General features: G+C 40.2%; 1 protein-coding gene across 7 annotated transcripts in view; it reads left to right on the top strand.

Moving 5' to 3' along the window:
- WDFY3 (WD repeat and FYVE domain containing 3) overlaps positions 1-19,792 on the top strand; it is a 185,898-nt gene extending 166,106 nt beyond the window's left edge. For all 7 annotated transcript variants that reach the window (XM_038178692.2, XM_038178689.2, XM_038178691.2 and 4 more), the window contains 12 exons: positions 4,630-4,721; positions 5,051-5,263; positions 6,584-6,731; positions 8,187-8,341; positions 8,794-8,952; positions 10,388-10,567; positions 11,659-11,841; positions 12,163-12,259; positions 13,304-13,633; positions 14,698-14,809; positions 15,036-15,233; positions 16,038-19,792. In XM_038178692.2, the coding sequence (XP_038034620.2) occupies positions 4,630-4,721; positions 5,051-5,263; positions 6,584-6,731; positions 8,187-8,341; positions 8,794-8,952; positions 10,388-10,567; positions 11,659-11,841; positions 12,163-12,259; positions 13,304-13,633; positions 14,698-14,809; positions 15,036-15,233; positions 16,038-16,158 (1,988 nt within the window). In that variant the 3' untranslated portion in view covers positions 16,159-19,792. The remainder of the gene's footprint in view (positions 1-4,629; positions 4,722-5,050; positions 5,264-6,583; positions 6,732-8,186; positions 8,342-8,793; positions 8,953-10,387; positions 10,568-11,658; positions 11,842-12,162; positions 12,260-13,303; positions 13,634-14,697; positions 14,810-15,035; positions 15,234-16,037) is intronic.

The following is a 19,792-nucleotide window of genomic DNA, read 5'->3' as shown; positions in this document are numbered from 1 at the left end:
AAAGAAAATAAGACTCAATAACAGTTTGAAATAAGTGCTTGGAGTGTGGGTGACAGATAATAACAAGAATCTAAGAAACTAATTCTAAACCTCTGCTTTAACTAAGTGAAGTTAACAAAGCTGCAAAACAGATCAACGGTGTACAATGGTGTGAGCAATCACCAGTAAAGAATACATCTCTGCTAAGTGAATCTCTCAAGTATTGCAGTGCATTATGATGGTAATAGAAATAATATAACTCTAGGTTTAAAAGCCTTAAGAAAAGGTTCAAAAATTAAGAAGTGCTAAACACAACTATCATATCAAAAAGACATTTCTCAGTTTCACTAAAGATTTTTATTACCCCAAAAAATATTTATAACCTTTTTTTCAGGGTTTTGAAAGATAGAGCATTGAGAAATGTACGCTGCCGTACTCTTAATTTTCTTTATGCCATTTTTAGTCTTTGGGAAATCTGTTTGATACTGTTCACTTCCTCTTAAAGATTTCCAAAGCTTTTATTGTAATGTGGCACTTGACTTCTGTGACAGTAATTATTTAATGAGTCAAGTTTCACAGGAGATAAATGAGTGTATGTCACTCTTCTCAGCAGCTTTAACCTTCTCTCAGCTCTTTGCTGGGAATCTAATACCAATAAAAAAGATGAATTGGGTGGTGTGTTTCAATAGCCTCAAAATGTTGATAGAGATTGGAAGTGCAAACGTACAAAACCAAAAGAAAAAAAAAAAAGTAGGGAAAGACAAAACACATCTCCTGAGTATTCTTCAGACAGAAGGGTGTGGCCATTACCATTAAATATTGAGGTCTTGTTCATTTAGTTCTGTATCTCCTAATTTTAGGTGGATATGTCTGATTACTAGAAGTTCTATCAATATTTAGAACAGTAGGACAGGCTTTGTTCTGAACTACTGTAAAGCTAAAAACCTGCATGAGACTTCAGTTTGTGTTACTTCATAATTATCCCAGTCCCCTTCCAATCCCTTTCTCCCAAACAAGGAGATAGGAAAACATTCAAAGCCTGATTAGATTATGCAAGGAATGTCTGTTGGGCGAATGTAGTACTTGTGCACCTGTGTAAATTTGGAAGCTTGCCCTGAGCAAGTACAAAATGTGGGATTGTCTCTCAGTGACGAATGACAACACATGAATATGAGTGGGAAGTTGTAAGGACTAAGGTTTCAGTAATTGAAACATGCCACCACTTAATATTCTGGGTGGGAAGGGATCTCTCTAGGATCGTGATGAATGTGTGTGTCCAGGACATAGAATCATAGAATCATAGAATATCCTGAGTTGGAAGGGACCCTTAAGGATCATCAAGTCCAACTCTTGACACCGCACAGGTCTACCCAAAAGTTCAGACCATGTGACTAAGTGCACAGTCCAATCTCTTCTTAAATTCAGACAGGCTCGGTGCAGTGACCACTTCCCTGGGGAGCCTGTTCCAGTGTGCAACCACTCTCTCTGTGAAGAACCCCCTCCTGATGTCAAGCCTAAACTTCCCCTGCTTCAGCTTAACCCTGTTCCCGCGGGTCCTGTCACTGGTGTTAATGGAGAAAAGGTCTCCTGCCTCTCGACACCCCCTTACGAGGAAGTTGTAGACTGCGATGAGGTCTCCCTTCAGCCTCCTCTTCTCCAGGCTGAACAGGCCCAGTGCCCTCAGCCGTTCCTCGTACGTCTTCCCCTCCAGGCCTTTCACCATCTTCGTAGCCCTCCTCTGGACACTCTCCAACAGTTTCATGTCCTTTTTATACTGTGGTGCCCAGAACTGCACACAGTACTCGAGGTGAGGCCGCACCAGCGCAGAGTAGAGCGGGACAATCACCTCCCTCGACCTACTAGCGATGCCGTGCTTGATGCACCCCAGGACACGGTTGGCCCTCCTGGCTGCCAGGGCACACTGCTGGCTCATATTCAACTTGCTGTCTACCACGACCCCCAGATCCCTCTCTTCTAGGCTGCTCTCCAGCGTCTCATCGCCCAGTCTGTACGTGCAGCCAGGGTTTCCCCGTCCCAGGTGCAGGACCCGGCACTTGCTCTTATTGAACTTCATGCGGTTGGCGATCGCCCAGCTCTCCAACCTATCCAGATCCCTCTGCAAGGCCTTTCCACCCTCATTCGAGTCCACAACTCCTCCAAGTTTGGTGTCATCAGCAAACTTGCTCAAAATACCTTCTATTATATACTATATATATAATATAGATAGATAGATAGATAGATAGATAATATTATATACTATTATATAATATCTAATATACCTTCTAATACCTACATCCAGATCGTTTATAAAAATATTGAAAAGTACCGGCCCTAAAATGGAGCCTTGAGGGACCCCACTGGTGACCGCCCGCCAGCCTGATGCAGCCCCATTCACCATAACCCTTTGGGCCCTGCCCGTTAGCCAATTGCTCACCCATCGTATGATGTTTTTATTTAGCTGTATGGTGGACATTTTGTCCAGTAGGATCCTATGGGAAACCGTGTCAAAAGCCTTGCTGAAGTTCAAAAAAATCACATCAGCTGGTTTCCCTTGGTCCACCATACGGGTGATCTTATCATAAAAGGAAATCAGGTTAGTTAGGCAGGACCTACCCTTCACAAACCCATGCTGGCTGGGACCAATGACTGCTTTGTCCCCCAGGTGTGCCTCAATAAGTTTGAGAACCATCTTCTCCATGATTTTACCAGGCACTGACGTGAGACTGACAGGCCTGTAATTGCTAGGGTCTTCTTTCTGACCCTTCTTGAAAATCATGCCAAGAGGAATGACCACCGTCCTTGGGTGTAAAGTTTGTGGCAGCTTGACAGGGTCAGTGCATGAGTATTCAGCCTGTACTGTCATAGTGTAGCCATTCCCATGGGTAAAACAACAATATCATTGTTTAATGCAGATTGTTCCTATTGCAAAGAAGATAAACTTGGAGCCAAAGAGCTCTCCACCAAGTCTTCCCAGTACAGTTTGCTGTTAAGCTGTCTCATTCCAGGATTTATTTGCCTTTAAAATAAACCCAGTTGACTTGTTTGCTGCTGTATACACACAGAATATTTTTCCTCACTAAAATTCAGTCTGTAGCATTTATTCATGTTTACCTCATGAAACAATTTCTAACATGCAAGTCAAAAAAATGATCAGCATTGACTTGTGGTGCAGTGATTGCTGTAGCCACCAGATGGATGTCTTCTTGAGCATCAACTTCCAGTAGATGGGCTGGCTGCTTTTGTGCAAGCTGAATTGGCAGTATGGGACTCAGATTGTGTAGTGGCCACAAAAGACCACAGGACTGGCTGTTTTCATGATCTTTTGCATGCTACAGTAGGTCTTTCCTATGGTAGGGAGAGGAAATAAGAAATGTGCCTAACAAGAAATACTAAGACAAGAATCAGAATCACAGAATCACAGAATCACAGAATTTCTAGGTTGGAAGAGACCTCAAGATCATCGAGTCCAACCTCTAACCTAACACGAACAGTCCCCACTAAACCATATCCCTAAGCTCTACATCTAAACGTCTTTTGAAGACTTCCAGGGATGGTGACTCCACCACCTCCCTGGGCAGCCTGTTCCAATGCCTCACAACCCTTTCAGATCTGAAGCTCTTCCTAACATCTAACCTAAAACTCCCTGGCGCAACTTTAGCCCGTTCCCCCTCGTCCTGTCACCAGGCACGTGGGAGAACAGGCCAACCCCCACCTCTCTACAGCCTCCTTTAAGGTATCTGTAGAGAGCGATAAGGTCGCCCCTGAGCCTCCTCTTCTCCAGGCTGAACAAGCCCAGCTCCCTCAGCCGCTCCTCGTAGGACTTGTTCTCCAGGCCCCTCACCAGCTTCGTCGCCCTTCTTTGGACCCTCTCAAGCACCTCGATGTCCTTCTTGTAGCGAGGGGCCCAAAACTGAACACAGTACTCGAGGTGCGGCCTCACCAGAGCCGAGTACAGGGGGACGATCACCTCTCTAGCCCTGCTGGTCACGCTGTTTCTGATACAAGCCAGGATGCTGTTGGCCTTCTTGGCCACCTGAGCACACTGCTGGCTCATATTCAGCCGACTGTCCACCATCACTCCCAGGTCCTTCTCTGCCTGGCAGCTCTCCAACCACTCATCTCCCAGCCTGTAGCTCTGCTTGGGGTTATTGCGCCCCAGGTGGAGGACCCAGCACTTGGCCTTGTTAAACTTCATGCAGTTGACCTCAGCCCATCGGTGCAGCCAAGAAGTTGTGTTCAAAGAGCACTTCATTGGGAAATGTAAAGGTTTTGAGTTCAGACTTCTATGTTGTGAAACTGTAAGAAAACTGAGTAATCTAATTAACTCCCCAAGCTAGAAAAATTGTTTGCTTTGAAGAGCATACTCTGAACTAGTACTGTCAACATCAAAAGCCATTGCAAGGAATATTTGAGTTCTTCATTTTCTACTCTTGCTGACTATCACACCTGAATAACCAAGTCAGAATTTTTCAGGTTTTACTGCCTGATGTTTAAAAATTAGACAGTATTTAAAATAAAAGTCTGAAAGGCCTTTCTTTATAAAGGAAAGGTGTTAAATTTTGTTGTTGTTAATTAACTGTTGCTATTGCTATGTGGTTTCACTGTTTGTCTCCAAATCTTTGTTTGTTTGTGTTTGTTTTTTTTTTACAGGTTGCAAACAAAATGGCACTAAACTTGGAGATGTAATACTTCCCCCATGGGCAAAAGGAGACCCTCGTGAATTTATCAGAGTTCATCGGGAGGTAATTTGAGTTTTAATAATGGAAGTAGAAAATGTCGTTTGTGACATTACACTGTGAATGAAGCCTGGCTTGATTCGTGCCGTCACAGCTTCCAGCCAGTCCATGTGTTCTGGGTTGATGGCTGTTTGTTACAAATGGCTGCAGAGCTGGTGTTTACTCCATTTCATTTTTGGCTAGAGAGTAAGCTGAGACAACAGGTGCTTCAGATTTAACAAAAAAAAATAATAGAGAATATATCAATGTATTCTGCTTCTTTCTTTATGGCAGGTGTAGTATACTTGACCAATGACTGACATGGCTAGTTTTAATGTATGCACTTTGAATTTCAGGCTCTGGAATGTGACTTTGTGAGTGCACATCTGCATGAGTGGATTGACTTGATCTTTGGCTATAAACAGCAAGGTCCTGCAGCAGTTGAAGCTGTAAATGTCTTTCATCATCTCTTCTATGAGGGGCAAGTGGACATATACAACATCAATGATCCATTAAAAGAGACAGCTACTATAGGATTCATTAATAACTTCGGACAGATACCAAAGCAGGTACACCATTTGCAGAATTTCTATTTGCAAGATGATGCTTGAGTTGAAATACATTTAAGAGAAAAGGAGGAGCAAAACTTCCTGGAAGTGTATGTCCATAAATGTTCTTCCAGGGACGCTGAATCATTTGCATCTCCAAAACAGATACAATTAAGATAAATTTTGAGCTTTGCTCATGAGATGGAAATGTCTTTTTTCCATTTTGCACTCTCAAAATAAAGGTGAAATGAATTATGGTTTGATTAAAAAAAAAAAAAAAGGGCATGGGAAAAATGAGTACATTGCTGCTGTGAAGCACACCGCTTAATGTCGAGGGGAACAATTAAAACAACATTTTAAGGTAAAGTCTGGTATTTAGGTATATCAACGTATCCTGTAATAAAATAATTTCTATATGTACATTTTTTAAAGCAGCTGTAGGAGGTACTGGGTTTGACCACATCTTTTATTGAGAGAATTTGTTGAAAAAGCACTCAGTATTTCTTTTACAAGGATTGACACTTAAAGGTCCTGTACTACTCATGCATAGGTTTATCTTTTATGTGCAGTTTTAAAGTTTTTGAGTACTCTTTAAGTGAGATTACACTAAATTAATATACTTAATGAAGTGGTACTTTGAATTCTTGTTTTTTTGGGGAGGATTTTTTTCCCTTGAATTAGATGTTGCTGTAGGATTTTCTGTTTATTTGTCTTTTATTGAATGATAAAAGTTAAATTTTTTTCATGTCATGAGTTAATTTTTCCAATCCTTGATCTGCTGGAAACTACAGATACATTCAACAATTCACTGGGAACACAAATGCAGGTTTGGAGCTCTAGGCTGTAGCAGAAGCACATGATTTCACAGGAGCCACAAGATATACCAGAACAGGCAATGTGGCAAAAATAAACAGCACAGTAGTGATAAGAGTGACAAGAGGGCAAATGTTAGGGTGTTAAATGAGAACCTGATTTTGACCAGTTCACTTGAAATTATTGGAGGAAACCTGCAACAGAATTTGACATCATCTTATGAATCACTTTTGGCATCCTTGCTTGCTTTACGTCATCTGCTTTTGCAGCTGGAGGTAGCTTTAAAAATAATTTGCTCATTATATCCTAGTTGTTTTTTGTATTATTTGGTGAAGTCTCATCAAAATGTTTACTATAATTTATTAATAAACACTGAATAGTGGTGAGTCCATGAACACTGAGGGCAGTTAAGTAGAATTTACTGATCTGTAGAATTTTGATACGGTGAATGGGACACTACTGATCTTTTTAAGACCTCTTGCAAACCTGTAATTTGTGATCATAAGTAATTTTTTTGATGAATTTCAGCTTTTTAAAAAACCACACCCTCCAAAGCGTGTTAGAAGCCGACTGAATGGAGAGGTTGTAGGAACCTCTGTACCCCCTGGTTCCACAAGTGACAAGATTTTTTTCCATCATTTAGACAACCTACGACCATCTCTTGCACCAGTGAAAGGTAAAACAAACCACAACACTTATTTCTGTTTCTTTCACAGAGCTTTCAGAGTTTCAACGAGAGTGTTTTTCAATATTTTGTTTAGTTTTAACTTTTATTCATAATGCTTGTAAATTTGAGAGAAAGAAATTTAAAATACCCCAATGGTCTAAGGTTATTATTACTTAGCTTAAAGTATATTTGGAAAGTGCCAAATCTGTGCCAGTTGGCAGTAACTTCTTAAAAGACACGGATAAAATGGGGCCTAAGCACCTTTTTCAAGTTTTAATGTGGAAAAAAGTGTTTGAAGCAAATTGCAAAGGTGTCTGAAGGATATTCAGTGTACTTTGTTTCTGGGCCAGCAGAGGCTTCGCTGTTTATTTGCTATAGCAGAAGGATTGTTTTTCTCAGTGCCAACAAATACTGAGAATGTTGGCAGGAATGGTTGGTTGCTGCCGTGAGACCAAAAAAGTGGGTTTTGACCTCATACTTGATATTGCAGTGAACAAAAGTTAATTGTCCATGAGGTAGGTAAATCCTATGCAGTGTTTTATGTCATAGATGTTTAAATGAATGTGTGTATTGTGTAAAAAGAAAAGGATGTACCATTACACAGAACATAGCAGGGCTATACTTGAGGACAGGAAACAGGAAGCCTGTATTTGCAAAATTAGATAAATAAATAGGTAAGTAATTAGGAATGTAGACTGTGGGATATTTGTCCAAGATCATGGAATCATCTAGGCTGGAAAAGACCTCTAAGACCATCTAGTACAACCTCTAACCTAGCATTGTCAAGTCGCCCACTAAACCATATTACTAAGTTCTACATCTACACGTCTCTCAATGACCTCCCAGAATGGTGACTCAACCACTTCCCTGGGCAGCCTTTTCTAGTACCACACAACCATTTTAGTAAGGAAATATCTCCTAATATCCAATGTAAACCACCCCTGGTGCAACCTGAGGCTATTTCCCCCTATCTTATCCCTTGGAGGTTGGGAGGAGAGCCCAATCCCCATCTCACTATGGCATCCTTTAAGGTAATGGTAAAGTACCATAAGGTCTTTCTTGAGCCTTCCTTTATCCAAGCTAATCAACCCCAGCTCCCTCAGCCGCTCCTCATAAGGCTTACTTTCTAGACCCTTCACCATCTTCGTTACCCTTCTTGGGACACACTCCAGCACCTCAATGTCTTTTTGTAGCGAGGGGCCCAAAATGATGTTGGCATCAATACCAAAAAAAAAAAAAAAAAGTAATATTTTAATTGTGCTGAAAATGGTGCAATCATTTCTAATGAGAAATGTCAAAGAGGTAATGTCTGTGCGATGTTAAGCTTGAAGGACACTTCATGCAGCATTGCAGGTGGGACCAGAGCAATTGTATAATCTCTGGCTTTTGTAGAGCATCAGGTATTTAATGGGATCAGATAGTTCCTGTCTTCGCATTCAGTAAAAGATAACTCTTCTTTTCTAGAGCTCAAGGAGCCTGTGGGACAGATCGTGTGTACTGATAAAGGCATTCTGGCAGTAGAACAAAATAAGGTTCTCATCCCACCTACTTGGAATAAAACTTTTGCTTGGGGCTATGCAGACCTCAGCTGTAGACTGGGTACCTACGAGTCAGACAAGGTTTGTCATCTGAAATTGGTTTTAGCGCTGAAAGCAATCAACTATTCAATAGTGAAAGAAATCCAGGAATGGAAACTTAGTTTGCATGTCAATGAAATAATATTTGCTTGTACTGTGTATGTTTTATTGCCCCCATCTGGTTGTCTTCATGAGAACATGAGCAGAATGACATAAGCTAATTCATAATAATTTTTAACAAGCCTGAAAAACAAACAAACAAAAAATCAAATTAAAGAATGCCAGTAAAATTCACCAATTCATCTCTTATGTTCTCTCAGGAGCCATTTTATAGCTGAAGCTGGAATTACTTCTGTTTGTGGGAAACGTAAAAGAGGCAGCAATGATATCTTAGTTACTTAATGGTCCAGCATTCATTGGGTGGCACTCGGGCTTTTATTTTTTCCTACCAAGTTCCAATTCTGCAAGTAATTCTTTGTTTTCTTTACTTCCAGGCAGTAATTGTTTATGAATGTTTGTCAGAATGGGGTCAGATACTGTGTGCCATTTGTCCCAACCCCAAACTAGTTATCACTGGGGGAACAAGCACAGCTGTGTGTGTGTGGGAAATGGGCATCTCCAAAGAAAAAGCTAAAGCCCTCACACTAAAACAGGTAAAGTACAATGAAGTTGCATATTAGGCAAACTATGTTCCAAGATCCAAGGAAGTATGAAAGGAGTATTGTGTGCTCAGTAAGCTTTGGAACAGTGAATCAAGTAGACGTTTGGAAATCTAAGTAGTCACGGTACTGATCTACATTGAAAATTGGCAAACTGTGTCTTTAGAATTGCATTGGTTTGAGGATAGTTGACCACTATGAGCTTTTTGGAGATGCAGGGAATTAGGTAGTAATGTTAACAACAGTATAAAGATGTATTTTGTGTGTAATAATCTGTGTTATTGTAGTGCTGCCCCCATCTGAAAACTGTCAGGGATGGCAGTGAAGGAGACTGTCTCAACTGTTCATTTTCCTTTTTCTAAGTACTTCTGTCTTTTCTTTTGGAGTTGTTATGTTTAAATTAAATTTGTGGTCAAAACTTTGCGCTTTCTGACAGTAATATGGTATTTGTTGAGCATAGTATACTTGTTCAGGATAACTTTATATTGTTGTTTCTTTGTTAATTCAAGACATTATCTTTTTATACAACAAACAAGTACCTGTGGTTTTGTCAGTTGCAGTTAAGTACAGAGGAAGTCTTGTGTGTCTATTAAAAAAAAAACAAAAAAACAACACAACATAAAACAAAAAACATCACCAACCCACCACCACCAAAAAAATAAATAAATCTCAAAGTATTCTAGAAGGTGTGTGTCATTGTTCTAGGTAGTCAGATTATAAGTGCTATTGTTCCTGGTAGCATCTTAAAAATAGGATTTTCTTTTTCCTAGTGGAAAGCTTCAGCTCAAACTAATCAGAAGAAATTTAGAGAATTTTTAACGATCTTCCCAACAATAGTCTACAACAATAGCTGTCCAAAGCTGTGTTTCCAAACCTTTTTGCTTATGCAAGATAAAACACCATAACCTGAGTTTCAGGGTAGTGTAATTAAGTTGCTTTGCTTTCATCTTCTTGCAGCAGTGGGGTCAGAGTAAATGCAAGACTGGTCGCTGCAGCTTATCTGATGACTTGTAACTTGATAAATGCGAAAAATCCAACTGTATTCCAGACTCCTGTTTCAATGGTTAGTTGAGGCCTAAAATCTAAAAGATGAGTCTTCTCAAAGCAGCTGCTTGTAACTTTCTCCTTGCAATTAACCTTGACTTTTTGATTATAATTTTGGCTTCTCTTCCTTCATCTTCTCTCAAACATCAACAGATGTTTAAATAGGAGCCATTTGATATTTACAGTGAAATCCTGTTTTCAGAAAATGACTCCTATTAATTTCAGTTATGGAAGTAGTCGCAACTAAATACTTCCAGTCTCAGTCCAGTTGGATCTTCTGATAGGTTATTGATGTTTACTTTACCTGAATCTCTTCAAGTGTAATGTAGTCATTTTTGTGCTCTCTCCTGATTGCACTACGTTCCTCCTTGGTTCTGTTTTGCAGGCATTACTGGGTCATACTGACACTGTCACATGCTTAACAGCATCGCTAGCTTATCACATAATTGTGAGTGGATCACGGGATCGCACCTGCATCATTTGGGATTTGAATAAACTCTCATTTCTAACGCAGCTTCGAGGTCACAGGGCTCCAGTTTCAGCACTCTGTATAAATGAATTAACGGTAAGATACAAGCACCATTCACCCAAGTGTGGTGGGAGCAGTAGGCAAGAGTCAGAAATTATTAACATGAAGAAAAGCAGACTAGGCTACTCCATTAATATGGGGAAAATTGATAACTCACGTTAAAATGAATGACCTGGTTTAGGGAATAATCTGCATCTTTTGTCCAGAGGAGCACATGGGTTTGTTCCATGCAGAGCGACTAAAGCTTGGCAGAGCTTGTTAACAGTGCTGGCAGCAGTGTAACTAATGCAGTGTTCAGAGTGGTTTGTCAAACCTGTCATGGGAGCAAGGAGACTATTATATGTGACCTTGGGTGATTTCTGCTCTCTTAGGCTTAATTTAAAGGAAGCAGAAGGTGCATTAGATGAAGCTGTGGTGACAATTATAGCAGAAACAGACATATCCTAAGAGCTCCTCTCTCTGAAACTCTATAAGTTGCATTTTGCCATTTATCCAGTGCCCATGAGCATCAAAACATTTGCCTGAGATGAAACCTTTCTTAGTTGGTCCATCTGATCTGGATGGACCATGCTTCATCTGGAGCAGTCTAATGGATGAAATCTAGATAAAATGGTGCTGAAATGCCAAGAGGGGGGTAGCAAGAGGTACAGTTTATTAGCTGCTCATCATTGCTGTAGTGTTGCCAGTATAGTAAACCACAGCTACCATATTCCTTTTGCACTAGTTGAAGTTGGGCCTTCTTTTGCTCTTCTTCCAATAGAGAAACAAATTAAATTAAAGGCAGTATGTATCAGTGAAAAAGAGTGAAGGCACCATGAGCTAGGTCATTTAATTGGGAATGGCAAGTACTTAAAATATACTGTTGGCTGCTTCTGCTATGAAAAGTGGAGGAATTGGTCTGTTCATTATATGCTGTAAATACAATGGCCTGGTTGTAACTAGGTCTGCTTTTGTACAAACAGTTTTTAAAAATGCATATTGTTCTCAAGGTTTTTTTAGGTGGTCAAACTCAGGAACTACTGAAAAGTTCCTGGTGAGATGTTTTAATAAATAAATTCAGCTTATATTTTTGCTAATTAAAACCCAAGACTTGTATTGAAACATGAAGATGTTACTGGTCTTTTTAGGGGGATATCGTATCATGTGCTGGCACTTATATCCATGTATGGAGTATTAACGGCAGCCCTACCGCAAGCGTGAACACTTTCACTGGTCGAAGCCAGCAAATCATGTGTTGCTTTGTGTCAGAGATGAATGAGTGGGATACCCAGAATGTCATAGTGACGGGACATTCAGATGGAGTTGTCAGGGTAGGTACCAGGAATCACTGTTTGGAAAAATAAATTTATGCCTTTGTAATAGTAAATAGGTAAGTCATGTCTATCCAAGACAGGGTCTTGGCTAGTATCAAAAGCAGTCCTCCTATACTGGTATGCTCCACCTGTACAGTTCATGCACATGCGTAGATGTCTTCCTATATCCCCTTGAAAACAGGACTTAAAATGGTGATGTGACCTGCCTGTTGTGCTACCAGTGTTTGATTCTCATAACTCCTCTTAACTCTAGAAGTAGCTAGGAAGAACTCTTAAGAGTTCGGTATGTGTCAGTTGCCTTATCCTCTGTCCCTCCAGTTCTGGCGGATGGAGTTTTTGCAAGTACCAGAAACACCAGCTCCAGAGCCCGCGGAGGTGCTGGAAATGCAAGAGGATTGTCAGGAAGCACAAATAGGTACGTCTCCTACCCACAGTTTGGTATTTCCTTCTTAACTGATCACTTCTATATGTAGGTAAAATCCTATGTAGTGCAGAACAGATGATAGATGTTCTTCTCTCAGTGGAGAATATAAGTCCTTTAGGCATAACAGACAATCTGAGTTTTCATTTACCACCTTTCTTATGGTAGTTTCATATTGTAATGAGTAAGGAAAATCATGGCCATCATGCCCTTTATTTTGGGGGGGGGGGAAGTGGGGGGTAAGGTCCTTTCTTGGATTATTTCTCTGTCAGCGAACCCAGCGGATGTATGTTGCCATCGTCTCAAAGCTATACATTTCTTTATCTTGAAATAAAACGATAGCACAACAGCAGAGTTAAGAACAACACAATGTTCTATCAGTAGATTAGACAAATAATGCTGGCTTCTGTGAGCTTAAGAACTTGATCTGTGCTTTATGGACATTGGTTTAACTCATCTTTCTCTTTTCGTCTTCATGTTGAAGATATGATCTGGATGTGGTTCCTATGATACTCATTAGTAATTGTTATATAAATAAAGCTCAGATGTTCAGTGTCACTGGGAATATCAGCATCTGGGACAGTTGCATTTTTACAAGCAAAGCTTGTTGTTAACATGCCTGCATGATGGTTTTCAGTCAACCCGAGTCTCTCTATTGATGTATACTTGTGTAAAGTTTCCTTAGTAGCAGGAGGACCTTTTTTCCTAACTTAAGTAGTTTTGAAAGCTTTGCTCGTTGTTTCTTTCATAGCGTACCGCAGAAGAACTATTGTAGGAACTACCTACAGCTAAGGAATGCTGTATTCTGACAGACCAGTGCAAAAAAATGATGAACAGCATAGTGGTTCCTGCTGGTATTTACAGTGGTGGGAGACTGATCTCTTGCAAAGGCTATGAGATTTCAGCATGTGGTTTCCCTCTGGTCGTGCTGTAGTGGCACCTGTTGGGTTGTCTGTAGTGGAGCAGCAGAACAGGATAAAAGCTCACTTTATAAGCAGTTCTGCTAACAACATCGTCTCTCCTGTTGCATGAATCCAGGGCAGGAAGCCCACGAAGAGGACAGCAGCGACTCTGACGCAGATGATCCGTGCATCGACCAGGATGTGAAAGCTCAGGAGAGCCAGAGTCAACCAGGCAGCACCAGCCACAGACCTAGGTCATCATCAAATAGAGTGGCAGCAGCATGGTCAGCAGACAGTGGCTCTGACGACTCCAGGCGTTGGTCAGACCAGCTCAGCTTGGATGAGAAAGATGGCTTTATCTTTGTGAATTATTCTGAGGGACAAGGAAAAATGCATCCCCATGCTCAGGTTAACCACCCGCACCCCAGCTATGCTGAAGCACGGCACTATAGCAAGCTTAAACCAGGTAAAACAAATTGGGCATGCTTCCTTGGTCAGAAAAATATGCTGTCAGCATTGACCTAAAAGGCAGTGTCTCTGCAGCTTTGAGCAGTGTTGGCTGATAAATTACAAAAGGATCAATGAAGAGAAAAGTGTATTTACTGAGGTTGCATTTTGTTTGATTTTTTTTTCCCCTGCAAAACTTCGGTGGATTTGCCCTAGCTGGCAGCTAAGCTACTCACTCACCATCCCTGCAGCAGGATGTGGGGACAGAATAGTAAGAGCAAAAGCAAAGAAATTCATGGGTCAAGCTACGGATAGTACAATAAGTAAAGTAAAGAGGAAGAAAAAACAAAACAAGTGGTACAAAGGCACTTGCCAACTCCCACAAGAAGACTGATGCCTGACCAGTCCCAGAGCAAATGGCTGCTTTACTAAAAAGTGCCCTCCGCTCAGTTCTATGGCTGAGCATGGTGTTACCTGACATGCGGTATCCCTTTGGTCCATTGGGGTCAGCTGCTGAGTGTTTGTTCCCTCCCAGCTTCTTGCATACCCCCAGACTATTGGTGGGAGTACACTATATGGTGGGAGGAGGAAGAATGGGGAAAAAAGAGAAAACCTTAGCACTGTGCAAGTACTGCTCAGCAGTAACCAAAACACTGGTGTTTCTTCAATGCTATTTTAATCACATAACCAAAGCACAGCACGATATGGGCTGTTATGAAAAAAAATGAACCACAGTCAGAAATATTAATCTGGGCTATTGCAGGGAAAACACTCTCAGTCCTGTCAGGCTTTGTGTCTGGGTTTCACTGTATATGTCACCTTCTTTGCAACTACCAGCTGGACCTGGGGAAATGCGAGGCTGTTGGCTTTATATTGTGTTCTCTACTTTTGTGCATGCATCAAGGAGCAGCCGTTTTCCCTGAGTGAAACTTGAGTCTCAGAGAGTTGTCAGTCTCTGGAGAGAGAAAGATTATTCCTTTCTCCAAAGTCACATGTCTGGTTATGTTGGGGAGGAAGGGGGTAACAAAAACGAGAATAAGCAAATTTGTTTTTTTTCACCTTCTACTTCCTGCTCACTTCTAGGATACAGATGGGAGCGTCAGCTAGTGTTTAGGAGCAAACTAACTATGCACACAGCATTTGATCGCAAAGACAATGCACATCCAGCAGAAATCACCGCACTTGGCATCTCTAAGTGAGTATCTCTCAAAAGATTACCTGACGCTTTTTTGGGCATTGTTGGGAGATGTAGTATGAAGCAGACAGCATTCTTGGCATAATGCTGTTCTATGGTTCTTTAGGTTAGAGCAGTAGGTGATATCTTGGTCATAAAATGTCATTTAATATTCTGACATCTAAAATCAACTGTTTATGTCTGTGAGCTCTAGTTGTTAAGGGAATGCTTTTCTTTTTTCTTGCAGGGATCACAGCAGAATTCTTATTGGTGATGGTCGCGGCAGAGTGTTCAGCTGGTCTGTGAGCGATCAGCCAGGCCGATCTGCAGCTGATCACTGGGTGAAGGACGAGGGGGGAGACAGCTGTTCCGGCTGCGCTGTCCGGTTTTCACTCACTGAGAGGCGTCACCACTGCAGGAACTGTGGACAGCTCTTCTGCCAAAAGTAAGTCAGCCAGAAGTCTCTTGCAGACTCTTTTTCATATAGAATTTTAGACTGTTTAAAGTTGTTGCATGCCACCAAATTCTGCTAACAGACTGACATTTCCCTTACCAAAACAGAACTGATGAATAAAAACCATCAGTGCTTTGAAATTTCCAGGCAGGAGATGGTAAAGGCAGATAAGCCCCTTTATAAAAAAAAAAAAAACAGTTAAGATTTCAGCTGACAATAAGTGTCAACTGAGAATGAAATCTAGTACCAGTTTTGAAAGTTCCCTTTCGCCCATCTAGGGAGACAAAGTCTTGAACTCTAGCCATAGTATCTTAGCAAAGGAAAAAAAAAAAAAAAAGCTTTTTCAGCAAATAGCTCATCTTGTCAGTCTAGAAGCAACACAGTCAAAATGCAAACAGTGCACAGGACTGTAAGGATGCTGATTTCAGTAACATGCAGTCTCAGACAGCAAAGCATGTAACACAGGATATGCTCCTAGCCAGGAGCAAAGGTGGAAGTCTCTTTTCTTGTCCAGGGGGTTGGAGACAGTACTTTCATCTATGCAGCCGTACTTAGAGTCTAAAATAATAAGGATGATTCTTTGGAAGCTACCTCACGTGCAGGGTTGTATTATTGATGCTGTGGTGACCGTACAAGTTAAATCCTGCTTCTGCCAGGCTGCGTTCTATTTCTACATCAGAATTTGTTTGGATGGTGTTCTGGTATTTGAAGTCATGATAATTTTTTTTTCAACTGGGAAAAAAAATGGTCTGTCTGGGAGAGGACCAGAGATAACAGCAGTGTTTTCCTCTACAGGTGCAGTCGGTTTCAGTCTGAAATCAAGCGTCTGAAGATTTCATCGCCAGTCAGAGTCTGCCAGAACTGTTTCTACAACTTGCAGCATGAGCGGGGTTTGGAGGAGGGGCCCAGGAATTGATAGGGTATTGGCAAACGAAGAGCCCATCCAGCCCCAAAGTCACTACAAGAGCTCATGAGAGTACTGTGCTGTGATCAGAAGGGATTAGAATATTGTCTGTTTACACTTAAGATTATACTGCTTTTTAAGCACTGAAAGTATAAGGGATCACTGAATTGATTTGTGTTGATGGAAGGTGAATGATGAGGTTAACAGCATATTTAAGTGAGAGCAAGGCCCAGTAAGACATAGTTGATAACATCAAATACAATAGAATTGTCAACCTCTAACTCTGTTGACATGGTATAAAGAAAATCCTCACTTATCCTAAACGTCAGTTCTTGTCTTGTTTTTGTAGAGCTAGTTATCTTTACCGGGGCAAGAGGGGAGGGGAAGGCTTTTTAGAAGATAGTTGTAAATCTGCCTTCTTCGCAAGCAACTGTGTAGTTAGATACACAGTTATATTATATGTAAATAGATATAATGGCCTTTTTATCTAAATATGAACTTAACTGCCTGTTACACGGGATTTCAGATTAACCGCTATACTTTGTGTGGCATCTTTATCTCATCTATCAACTTAAATATGAATGTTTAAATAACAACAACAAAAAAAGAAAACTCAAAGGCATTATGTGTATTTCAGTTAAAAATCCAGTCTGTGCATGTTTGTTCTTTCTGTTGCCCACAATATCTTTATTTAAAAAAAAAAGGCTATTCATGGGATTACATGTTTTTCTTTTCAAAAGAAAAAAAATTTTGAAAATAGTACTTGGAATATTTTATTCTAGCTGTAAGATAACCAGGAACTAAAATTGTACACTTCGGTTGCATTTTATACCAAACTGTTTACGACTTCGTGTTGTTCATATTTAACAAGGCCTCTTTTATACATATGTCAGAGCTAAAGTTTTGTTAATGACTTAATGTTCATTAGCAGCTGATTCATGCAGTGCAAGAACCAGCTTTTACCTTATTTAAATGAATAGCAATTGGCTTGCATACAGGTACAGAATTAATTTCTTGTGCATAGAATTTAACCTCCTGTCCCGTATCTTATTTGCAAAAAAATGTTTGGAACAACATAGTTGTTGCTCTGAAACAGGTTAGTGCTGGTCCTGGCAGAAATGCTTCTCAGAGCTATCTTCACATGTCAGCAAATGGCATGAACTCGAGGACAGCAGTAGATTTCCATTACCATTTTTAAAGTTTTAATATGAATTAAATTGCAGGTTTTGTTTGTTTGTTTTTTACTACTCTCACTTGTTTTGCACTACATGTGGGATAAAGTAGAGACACGGACATCCACTGAGATTGGAACACATGCATCAGATAGGCCCATGGACTACTCTCCAAAGGAGGTCTTGACAGTGTTTTTTTTGTTTGTTTGTTTTGTTTCTTTAATGTATATGTATGTATTTTGTAAATGAGTGATAAACTGATATAGATCTAGGTACGTTGGCAGTGGATTCTTCTAAATAACAGTAAGGATATGACCCAAGCCAACAGAAGACAAGTGGCTCCGCTAGAATGTCATTGAGTGTCTTTGCTCCAGATGGTGAGATTGTTCTTCACTGGAGTGAATTGGGTGGACTCTGGTCCCTGGACTGCAGGTGGTTAATGCTGTTGTTGGAATTGCAGCATGGAAAATACGGGATCCTCTGTGGTAGCATGAGCAACTTCCAGGGGGTTGCCAATGCCAAGGGGGCACACTGTCTTCTCTTGACTGGGGCTTATAGGGGAAAATAATTTCTTAATCCTGACCACTTACTCTTTAACCTGGTATCACATGTTTATGCACTGAAGGTTAAATATGTATTTTGATACAAGTTTGTTTATTATGTATGTGCTGGTCTGTAAAATGAGATAAATTACTGTTTTGGTATGTATACTAGGTCCCCAAATGAACAGAAAGACTACTCAGCAGTGTGCAAGGGCTCTAGAGTAAAAACAGGTTTGATTAAATGAGCTGACCCAAATAGATCCTTCTGGATCCGGACTGTGATGATGATGAAGTAGCTACGTTGCATGGCTCCCTTGGCAGATCTATTGTTAAAACCAGAGGGGGGAAGTCCTCAAATGTGTGTGGAGTGTTTGAATGTCTGTATCCAGATGTTCTCTCTAACATTGCCTTGACCCTTCACAAAATGATGCAAAACCAGCATAGTTCAGAAGATAGGCTGGTAGCGTACATTTTTTCTGTTGGAAGAAAAGGCTATTTTAACAACTACTAAATGCCTTTGAGTACTCAGAGATTCCCTCTCCCTGCCTCCACTTTTCAAATCAAAACCAAATTTAAGGAAGAATTTCCACAGACTAGAGCTTTTACAGCCACATTATTAAACCCTAATAAAAACAGGGCTACTGTGACAGTAACTCTGATATACTCTAAACATGGAAAGAAAAATCTGAGAGAGAGTATTAGTGCAGGCTGATGAAGATCATGGGCTGTGGGGTGGTGATACGGTTGATGGTGTTTGACCACATAGGCACGTTGTATGGTTGTTGATCTGGGTGTTTTACTTTTGTCAGCGTGCTAAAATCAAGGTTGTTATGCCTTGCAAAGTCTGTAACATAGAGTTTAGTCCAAATTTGCATTTTGCAAACTGATAACCACGGCTTTCTGACTTATTTCTTTGGTTGAGCTGTTCCAAATACACATTCTTACAAGTAAGAGGTGTGGAAGGGAAAAAAAAAAAAAAAACACAAAACAAAACACCTGCTGGTATTCCCTCTGGCAACTGGTGCTGTGGGCAACCGCTTTGTTCACTTGGGAGTGGTTTTTCTTTTCAAGGTTCTAATGCAAATACTTTGTTTTCCATGTAAAAATTTGTTGCGCAAAAATATACTCATGTACACTAACATCAGTAGACTGTAATCTCTGCAAGTACCTCACACATCTTCACCTGCCTTGTTCTTTGTAGGATATTTACTCATGTACTCTTAACATTCATATGTAGTGTGCAACTGTAATGTCACGCTTATGAGAGGAGTTGGCTGCCTCCAGCCTACAGTCATCAATTCAATAGCAAAACACTTTAGATAAGTTATTTTGCACTTTCTTATGTATAAAATTAGTAGATACTTATATTTGCTCTGTATCATTTAAAGACTTCTTTTGTTTCAGTAAATGAACTGTGTATAAAATATTTATGCAGTTACAACTGTTTTTAGAAAGTATTTTTAATTTCAGCAAGTTTGGTTACTTGTTGCATGACTATTAACAGAGCTGACTTTTTGTGTCAGTACAATGTATATTTTTTTTGTCCTGTTATTAACTTGTAAGCCCTAGTTAAATGACCATTTATTTGTACAGCATCAGGAGTAAATTGAAGATAACTGGCTAAGACTGGAGTGTGGAATTTTGTACTATATTGTAGAATCCAATATCTGTTTTTTGGTGGTTATGTAAAAGGCCTGACGATTTACTATCTAGTGTGCAATCTGTGATATCTGAATGTTCATTGTATATTTGTCTCCAATGCAAAAAGGTAGAGTAACACAATTACAATACATGATTAAATGCAATAGTTCAGGTACTTAAGTATTTTTTTTTCATTTCAAATAAATACCTGCTATTTACCACCAAAAAGCTGTTTTGCATTTGTTGGAAAGAAGCAACATTTGCAGCTGAATAAACATTTTTAAAATGGGA

Source organism: Anas platyrhynchos, chromosome 4 (genome assembly GCF_047663525.1).
Source record: "Anas platyrhynchos isolate ZD024472 breed Pekin duck chromosome 4, IASCAAS_PekinDuck_T2T, whole genome shotgun sequence".
Taxonomy (NCBI): Eukaryota; Metazoa; Chordata; class Aves; order Anseriformes; family Anatidae; genus Anas; species Anas platyrhynchos.
This window is presented reverse-complemented; position numbering and strand designations above follow the sequence as displayed.